This window comes from Sorex araneus, chromosome 4 (genome assembly GCF_027595985.1).
Source record: "Sorex araneus isolate mSorAra2 chromosome 4, mSorAra2.pri, whole genome shotgun sequence".
In the NCBI taxonomy this organism is placed as follows: Eukaryota; Metazoa; Chordata; class Mammalia; order Eulipotyphla; family Soricidae; genus Sorex; species Sorex araneus.
In genome coordinates, this window is record NC_073305.1 from 37,769,727 (window position 1) to 37,779,078 (window position 9,352).

General features: G+C 46.9%; 1 protein-coding gene and 2 non-coding genes across 4 annotated transcripts; all 3 read left to right on the plus strand.

Annotated features, from left to right (window-relative positions):
- Positions 1-2,516: 2,516 nt before the first annotated feature.
- Positions 2,517-7,159, plus strand: RPSA (ribosomal protein SA). Of its 2 annotated transcripts, none has more exons than XM_055135681.1 (7): positions 2,517-2,593; positions 3,307-3,471; positions 4,299-4,417; positions 5,367-5,612; positions 6,340-6,468; positions 6,578-6,743; positions 6,997-7,159. In XM_055135681.1, exons 2-7 carry the CDS (start codon positions 3,339-3,341, stop codon positions 7,089-7,091), a joined length of 888 nt encoding a protein of 295 aa, XP_054991656.1. In that variant the 5' UTR covers positions 2,517-2,593; positions 3,307-3,338; the 3' UTR covers positions 7,092-7,159. The 2 variants fall into 2 exon arrangements, with proteins under 2 accessions (XP_054991656.1, XP_054991657.1); XM_055135682.1 differs by having other exon boundaries at positions 7,000-7,159.
- On the plus strand, positions 4,082-4,232 carry LOC129404624 (small nucleolar RNA SNORA62/SNORA6 family). Its single transcript, XR_008630005.1, has one exon. It is a non-coding gene; the product is annotated as a small nucleolar RNA SNORA62/SNORA6 family (small nucleolar RNA).
- LOC129404623 (small nucleolar RNA SNORA62/SNORA6 family) lies at positions 5,675-5,828 on the plus strand. Its single transcript, XR_008630004.1, has one exon. It is a non-coding gene; the product is annotated as a small nucleolar RNA SNORA62/SNORA6 family (small nucleolar RNA).
- Positions 7,160-9,352: the final 2,193 nt, after the last annotated feature.

The following is a 9,352-nucleotide window of genomic DNA, read 5'->3' on the forward strand; positions in this document are numbered from 1 at the left end:
GCCTACCCACTGTGCTATGTCTCCAGCCCCTGGAAAAACTTTTTTTTTGGGGGGGGCTGTCACACCTGGCGATGCACAGGGGTTACTCCTGGCTCTGCACTCAGGAATTACTCCTGGCGGTGGTCAGGGGACCATATGGGGTGCTGGGAATCAAACCCGGGTTGGCTGCGCGCAAGGCAAACGCCCTACCCGCTGTGCTATCGCTCCAGCCCCAGCCCCTGGAAAAACTTTTTTAATACTGGTCAATGCTGCTGGTAAAGCTTGTGGACTGTAAGATAGCTGTGCAGCAGGGAGGTGCAGAGAAAAGAGGAGCTCTGTTAGAAGGGGAGATGGAAGGTGCGGCACAGAAACTTGATCTTGATGATTCTTTTGCTGGCGGAGCTGGGTTCTTCCCTCTACACTCCCCCACCACTAAATACTTTTTAAGGGCTGGAGAGATCATAAGGCACTTTCCTTGCATGTGGCCAACCCCAGTTTGATACTGAGCACCACTTGGTCCCCCAAGTACTACCTGATGTGACCTCCAAACCCCCAAAGAACAAAACACTGGATCCTGAGTGAAGAACAGATGGCTGCCACTTGATGTCATATACACAGCCTCTGACGCTCCCTGTCGTCCCTAGCACAACTTTACATTAAAAAAAAAAAAAGTTTGAAGCCCACGTTTTGTTTTTGAAATCCGAGGCCACATCTGATGTTGCTCGGGAGTCACTTCTTGTGCTTGGGGGCCTAGGAGGTGCCGGGGATTGAGCCTGGGCCTCCTGCATGCAAAGCCTCCGCTCTAGCCAACTGAGCCTCTCTCTCTGCTCCCACGTGTTTATTTATGAATACAAACTCTACATATAAAAGTTTACAGACACCGGTCTCTGAAGCTTTTACCAAGAGTGGGCGTGGGTCTGATGAACAGTGTAGCGGCACAGAGAGTGGCTTAGAACACTGGCCTTGCAAGCCTATGTCCGCAAGTTCAGGTCCTGGTGGCCCCCTTGCACCAAGTGCATTCCTGACGCCTCTGCTGTTCTGGATCCCTTACTGCCGGCGAGTGAGCTGGGAAGATGAGCGCGGGGGTGGCAAGTGCACCTTCTGGTGGTGAACATAGTCCTAACTGTGTGTTCCTCTCCCCCAGAAACCTGTGTGCAGGGGTGTCACTCTCAGTGACAAGGCTGTGGAGTGTGTAGTGCCCCCCTTCAGTTGGAGAAACACAGAAAAATATTCCTATCAAAGTGGCCACAAATAAAAAAATGGAGAGATTTGCACAGGGGGCTGTGAGGCCCAGAGCACTTAAGCTCAGTTTCCTAGTTTTCACCTTTGAACGTTTCTCAGTTAATTTCCCAGCCAAAAGCTTATCACAAAAAGAAAAATCCAACACCTTAATTAGTATATGGTACAATGCCCTCCTTGTTATAATAATCAAAGTATTTAGGTTTCAAATGGCACTGTGGGGGAGAGCTTCTAGAATGTTCAGGCAGAGAAATCCTGCAGTGAGTGAAACACCATAAAAAACCAGCCATGCATTTTTCAGTTAAGTATTTTAACCATTTATTTTTGGGTTTTGGCAAGAGTCTTACACGCTGTATAGGCCCCTCAAGTATTTAAAATCTTTCTCTTTTTGAGAGCCAGAATGTCTGCAGATATTTTCAGCAGTTTCTGTGAATGCTGAAAACCTGGCTGCATGGACTCCTTTATGAGCTGTTAAAATGCAATGGGTTGGTTTTACTTCAATTTAAAAATCATCTGTTTCTCAGAAAGTTAAGCAAAGACCAAAACAAAGCCCCTAATCCCAAACTTAATCCATCCACAGTGATTCTTACTCAAAATGTACTCAAAACCATTCCAAGAGCTATTTTTGCAAATCTAATTTTAAAAGCAAAAACCGGATTGTTGGCTAGTCCTTCACAATCTTGGTGAATACAGCCATACTCTGAAAATGATTGCCCTCAAGTTGCAATATTTTTATTCCATTTTGTAAAATGGAATATAAAATAAATTCCATTTTATTCCATTTTTATTCCAGTATAAAATGGCTTGAGATTATTGAATTGGATGGACTAAATCTTGACTAACCTTTAATAATGCAAGTATTTCCCACCAAATTAAAAAAAAAATTGCCTACACATGTCATCCGTGCCGTCTCGATCTTTAAATTTTTTTCAGGGACACATCACATAAGTGAATTTAGTATTGCTAAAGTGCCTTACAAGAAAAGAACATTTCTGCAGCTTTGGTTTTCGAGCACTTTTCATACACACTCCATGATCAAAAAGGCAACGTCGGGGAAGGCCCTAGCGTACAAATACACAAACCTGGCTTGGAACCTCGAACCTGGATAGAGGGTTACTAAACAGTAAATGAAGCCCCAGAGTACCGGGCAACCTGTCAGTCAGCCGAGAAGGCCGCGCGGGTGCGCACGCGCGCCGCAGGCCCGCCCCTACCGGAAGGGGCGAGCCCGCTGCGGCGCGCGCGCCCTTGAAGACCCGCCCCTCTTCCGCCAGAGCTCTTTTATCATTGGCTGGCCGAGATGCATATAAGGACGTCACTTCCGCCCGCCGCTCCTTTCCGCGCTGCCCAGCGAGGGATCCATACGGCGTTGTTCACGGTGAGCGTGTGTTACTGTTTCTTGGGTTCGCCAAACGCCGGAACGAACTTCCAGCATTGTTCGGGGGGCGCGCGGGGACGAGGATGGTCGCGGCCGGCGGCTGGCGCGGGATCGCCCAGACCCGGGGTGGCCCGCACGTGGCGCGGCCTGCGCGGCCCGCGCGGCCCTGGGGAGATGGCGCCGAGCCCGGGCAGCGGGCTCCACGCCGCGCCGCCCTGCGGGTCGCTCTCCGGACCTGCTTGGGGTCCCGAGGCAGGCGTTCGGGGACACGGCCACCTAGGGAGATTAGCGAGCCGCCCCCCTGTAGTCTACCTGGAGAACAAACCGTGTCCCTGCCCGCATGCTTGGACTGAAGCTCAGTGTTGGCTTTTACGTGCCTACTTTGCTACATTGTCTGCCGTGGTGGCCCGTCCGGGGCTCTCTTAAACGTCTTTGCGCCCGGCTCTTCGCTTCTCAGCAAGATTTGCTGCACTTGAAAGCAGTGATTTGCGTCCCTAGTCACATTCCCCACTCGTGACCTGCATGCCTGACCCTGGGATGTAGAGGTCTTGATTGCATTTCAGGAGTTTGACACAGTCTGTCGTGATGCACCTGTTGACCACCATCCACACACATACGCAACGCCCACCCTTGCTTGCTTTATTTAACATTTCCACTTGAATTACTGGGATGAGGAATGAAAGGATTTAATTTATCGGATTTTTTTTTTCCAGATTCCCGTCGTAACTTAAAGGGAAATTTCACAATGTCCGGAGCCCTCGATGTCCTGCAGATGAAGGAGGAGGATGTCCTCAAATTCCTTGCAGCAGGCACCCACTTAGGTGGCACCAACCTGGATTTCCAGATGGAACAGTACATCTACAAAAGGAAAAGTGATGGTAAGTCTGGACTCGTTACCTATATAGCCGAGGGAAAATCTGGCCCTGCTGTTCTCGTGGCTCTTAGAACATTGTGTTGTTTTTAAGTATCCTTTGGGCAGCTCTCTGCTTCTTAAAAAACTCCATTCCTAGGTTATAGTTTTTGTTTTTGATTTTTTTTTGTGAGTGTATGTGTTATGGGGCCATGTTTGGTGGTGCCCATAGCACCAGATGCAAGCTCAGCAAGGCACCTTAACTATCTATTCTTGCAGCCTAGAAGACAGTTTTAAAAACAAAATGCATGTTTGAAGTGAAGATTGCACCACAAAATTCGCGGTTGTTAAAAGTCTTGATATCAGGCATAAAGTATTGGTTGGGTTTGTGCTGAATTTGAAGAAAGATGGGAATAAGCAATTTGGCTTGGGAGAGATGGTTGTGATAAGAATGTGTAAAACATTGTTGGGCCAAGGTAGCTTTCAGTTTACTCTTAATTGGGAGAGTAAAGCCTGGGTCTTAGGTTCAGGGGGGGAAACTGGCATGAGGGGAGAGTTCAGGAAGCAGCTCCCTAAGGTTACAACAGGGACCAGTGGGTGGAAGGGAAGGGGAAATGGATCTTGCCTATTGGGTCAAAGCTGCACACTATTAAAGCTCAGGGTGGAGGCCAGTTTTGGCCAATGAACTTCTGAGTGTCGGAAGTGTGCTATATAAATGGCAGGATTTTCGCTAACACCAGTAGAGCTTGTCTCGATGACTGGAGTTTGATAGTACTCGCTGCCACATTCCAGCCTGTTAGAAGAATGTCAGCTTACCAGCCTGTGTTAGATGTTACAAGGGTTCCTGTCGCCTAGGCATCTACATCATAAATTTGAAGAGAACCTGGGAGAAGCTTCTGCTGGCAGCTCGTGCCATTGTTGCCATTGAAAACCCAGCTGATGTCAGTGTGATCTCATCCAGGAATACTGGCCAGGTTTGTAACAAACTTCCTTCTCTTTGGTTTGGGTTCGGATGCCCGTGGTCCTGGGTCTCTGCTCCAGGGACCACATGCAGTGATGGAGGTTTGAGCCAAGGACAGCCGCATGCAGACAAATCCCTTAATTCCTGTACTGTCTCTCTCTCAAGCTTTTTTTTTTTTTTATTTCAAAAAACATTTTATAGACTTGAGTGATGTGTAGGAGTAACCAAAAATAATGATGCCACTTCAGAATCCCAAGTTGCCAGTACTATGGTTAATATGTCACTTATTTAGCATGTGATTAAGTTGGTCTTAAACATCTGTCACCTTTTATCCCCAAATATCAACACACCCCCCCTTTAAAATGCTAGTGATATTTTCTCAACAGAGTTTTATATTTTTGGATTTTTGTCCCATACCTAATGGTATTTCTCCAGTCTCCCAATTTTTATATTTGAAATAAGTGGGCCGAAAATTGGCCAACTGGAGACTTAAGTTAGGGTACTTACGAGGTCTTCTCCCTTGGGGCTGGATTGACAGTACAGAGGGCAGGTGCAGTGTGGTTTGCCTTGCATGCTACCAACCCCGATTTGATTTCCCAGCTTTCCATATGGTCTCTCAAGCACTGCCAGAATTAATTGCTGGGTGCATAGCCAGGAGTTAACTCTGAGCATTGCCTGGTATGTGTGATCCAAAAAGGCAAAAAAAAATTTAAAAATTTTCACAATTTTAAGTTAGGAGCAGCATAAGAATCTTTGTTAATTTAATTGCATGATTTTTAAAAAATAGTGGGATAAGTAAGTGTTCAATCCCCAACCACCCCATATCTTATTTGGCAGCCCTAGTATTTATTCTTAGGGGATGGGGAAAGCTTAATGTAGAATTTCCACTAGATGTGTAGCAGGACTGGGAACCAACATGTACACTTAAGAGCTCTGACTCCACACTGTTAATTCTCTCCAAGCGTGCTGTGCTGAAGTTCGCGGCTGCCACGGGTGCCACTCCAATCGCCGGCCGCTTCACTCCTGGAACTTTCACCAATCAGATCCAGGCGGCTTTCCGGGAGCCGAGACTTCTGGTGGTTACTGATCCCAGGGCTGACCACCAGCCCCTCACAGAGGCGTCTTACGTGAACCTGCCTACCATTGCTCTGTGTAACACAGACTCTCCTCTGCGCTATGTGGACATTGCCATCCCTTGCAACAACAAGGTAATTTGTGGACTGCACTTGAGTTTGAGAAGGGGTTTTTCTACAGATCATTGGTGTGTGATTCTGCACATTGTTAGAGCTTGGAGTTGAGGCCACTGAATGGTCGATGAACTCTCAAGTGTAGGTAGTGTGCTACACGAGGGGCAAGTCTTTCGCTAGCACCACGAGGGTCTCTGGCCCGATGAGTGGGGTTTGATAGTAATTCTTGCTACAAATATTTTTGATCTGTGAGCTTAGGAATGATGAATGCACGGAAAAATGTCCTGATTTCTTATGTGTTGTTACCCGACTTGCTTTCTTAGAGATGATGTAACCTTCCTTTTTAGACCAACTTGGTGAATCCTGCTTTAAGATCCCAAAAAGGTGGGTTGTGTGTATGAAGCAGGCTTGAGTTGCCAACTGAGCAGTCTGGTTGCGCCTAAGAGATGCCCAGGGATTACAGTTTTGTTGCTTGGAGTTGAAAACCAAGAACCTGCATTTATAGAATAGTCTTGGCATAAACACTTGCAAACTGCAAAGTACATGTCTGTTCTCTCACAGAGTTAGCTAGATGGTGTGTGGTTCAGAATGCGGGGAAGTGCTTGGGAGCGCCAATGCCAGTGATGATTGGCCAAGCAGGCTAGATGGCTCGGTACGAAGGCCCAAAAATAAGGATGGAATGGATCCCGTGTATGCAAAAGCATGCCCTTGGTCTTGTCACTTTTTAAATGACGTGTCACTTTTGCAGGGAGCTCACTCTGTGGGTCTCATGTGGTGGATGCTGGCCCGGGAGGTCCTGCGCATGCGAGGCACCATCTCCCGTGAACACCCATGGGAGGTCATGCCTGATCTCTACTTCTACAGAGATCCCGAGGAGGTGAGCTTTCTTCACTACCTTGGGGTGACATAAGGAACTTGCATGCTTAGATGTGTGCTCCTTGGGTGCCAGGTTTGCCATTCCAGTAACATTTCCTCTTTATAACTAGATTGAGAAGGAAGAGCAGGCTGCTGCCGAGAAGGCCGTGACCAAGGAGGAATTCCAGGGTGAATGGACCGCCCCAGCGCCGGAGTTCACTGCGACTCAGCCCGAGGTTGCAGACTGGTCTGAAGGGGTGCAGGTGCCCTCTGTGCCCATTCAGCAGTTCCCTACTGGTATGTATGTTGCTGGTGCCTCGAGTGGTGGTGTGGAACAAGTGTTCATCCAAGTTGAGTGTTCTTGGTCATATTTTCCCTGTGTGAGATATCTGGGCTTCTGTCCAAAGCTGAATTCAGGTATCTTTGAAAAGATCCCTTTGTAATGTGTTTCTGATAAAGTGCAGGGAAGATTGGGGGGTGTGTGGGAGAAGTGATGAAAAGACTTAATTTCTGGGAGGAGCTCATTGTTTTTACTGTGTTTTCTTCACAGAAGATTGGAGCGCCCAGCCTGCCACAGAAGACTGGTCTGCAGCTCCCACGGCCCAGGCCACGGAATGGGTTGGAACCACCACCGAGTGGTCTTAAGCTGTTCTAGACTCAAACGGAAAGTGAGAATAAGGTTGACGGAAAATAAATGAGTTTCTAAAAGTGTGTCCCATTTTCTTAAATTTATTCTATAGGTGAATGATGGAAGTATTTGTATATAAGTGGTTTGGAGTCTTAATCTTGACCTCTATTAACATTCATGAGATCTCTAGAGCATCTCACTTTGAAGTGGGCAGCTTTTGTTGCTAGCTTGAAGTAGTTTATTAATTCTGCCTCTTTATTTTCAAACCATTTAACTCAAAGGAGATTTGCCAGTGGATTCCCTGGCAAGTACTGTTCTGCTTACTGGAAGCTAAATCTCCCTATTTGCTCCCAGTCTACCAGAGAACAGTGCTCAGAGCCTATTTCTGGGTCTGCTCATAGGGTTTGAACCCGTCAGCTGCTTGCTAGTTCCTTAACTGCTGTTCTTTGGCTCCAGTCCCACTCTTCATACATTTTAGCTTACAGTGTAGTGCAACTAAAAAGATAGGTGTATTCTGCAACCTAGAGTGGTAAGGATGTTTGGTTTTTTTTTTTTTCAGGGGGAGGAGGGAGTTCTGGCTATATTGTGTATGAAGTGCTCTGGAGTTAACTTCTGGGGGTTCTGTATGCAATGCCATGAGTTGATCAAAGTTGATCACATGCAAGGCAAAGCACCTTAGCCCCTGTACTTTGCTCCCTCCGCAATATTTAAATTTCCAGCCCCCATGCTAAACTGCTCAGAGCAGTGCTGAGACGGACATTCCCGTCCTTGGGAAATACTTGATTTGATAAATCAAGCACCTGGATTAGTCAAATTTATTCTACCTTGGCAAGGATTTCATCTAACAAATACTAAGTACTCAGACTTTTAAGCACAGAGAGCTGTTAGTGAATACCGTGTGGTGATTACATTCTGAGTACGGATACAGGTGAGGATGGAAACACCCCACGTCAGCTTGTGTAAAGCAAGAAATGCAGACATCAGGCTATCTGATAGACAAGGGAGGCCCAGTCCCACGAAGTTAGTGGAGGTGCTAGAGATTCTGCCATCTTTGGGTGCTGTTTTTTGTTTTTCATTTTAAGTTTTGAGTTAACCAGAGGCATAGAATTTCTTAATTCTCAGCTGTGTGAGGAGTGCAGATCTTAATTGTTCAGGAAATAACTTAGGGAATGTAAGAAAACTCCAGGGGTACAGTCAGCATTTCTGCTCTCTGCAGCACCCTCCCTGAAAGACAAGTTCTTAAGAGCAGCCCTCTCCGCCCCTGGGGGCCAGCTCAGAGCATCCAGCATTGTTGCCAGCATCCAGCAGCAAATCCCTCCAGCCTAACTTCTGCAGTTCCTTCCAACTTCCTAGACCATCAGTGCCAAATATAACCCTTCAGTGGGGTTTCAAAGGCTTTTAAGTCCTAAGTAATGTATGAATGGTTTTGTGATGTCTCAAAATCTCTGAATTTTAAAATATTTCATAGACAAGTAGATTGTTCAAAACAACATTAATACCCTGCATGCTTGCAATTTAGAAATGAAGTCACTTTAATACACATGAAAAGGGGAGATCGCGGTGTGGAGTTTGCTAAATTGGAAAAATGAGTTATGAAGGAATTGCAAGGAGCAACGGTGTGATCATATAGTGGGTAGGACATTTGCCTTGCATGTGGCCAATCGGGGTTTGATCCCTGAGCACTGCCAGGAGTAATTCTTGAGTGCAGAACTAGGAGTATCCCTGAGCATCGCCAGGTGTGATACAGAAAAAATATTGCAAGGAGAATTGAACTAGGAGGATAAAAAAAGAAACATTCAGGGCCTGAAGAGGCAGTGCAGTGAGTTAAGGTGCTTGCCTTGCTTTTAACTGATGCTGGTTTGTTCCCCAGCGCTCCATGTGGTCCCCTTATCACCACCACGAGTGATCCTGAACAGAGCCAGGAGTGAGACCTGCCAGGTGTAGCCCGCCCCCCTGGCTCCCCAAGAAGTCTAGAGGGAAGAGAAGAGAATGGGAATGTCAGTATATGAGGAAAAAAATTTTTTTTTGGAAATTCTGAATAATTGAGGAGTTGTAGGAATACGACAGAAGATTTGGCAAGCAGGCCAGGGGAAAGGGACCCCTCCCTGCTCCTCCCTGTTACCAACACTGTCCTCAGCTGCTGCCCCAGTAGGCTGAGGCAAACTAAGGTTAACACCCAGTCCTCTTACCCAAGATCTAGGACCTTGTACTTTTCTAGAAAATACGGGGAGGTGGCGGGGCAGGGTGGGGATGGGGCATGAAGAGAAGGAAGCACTGG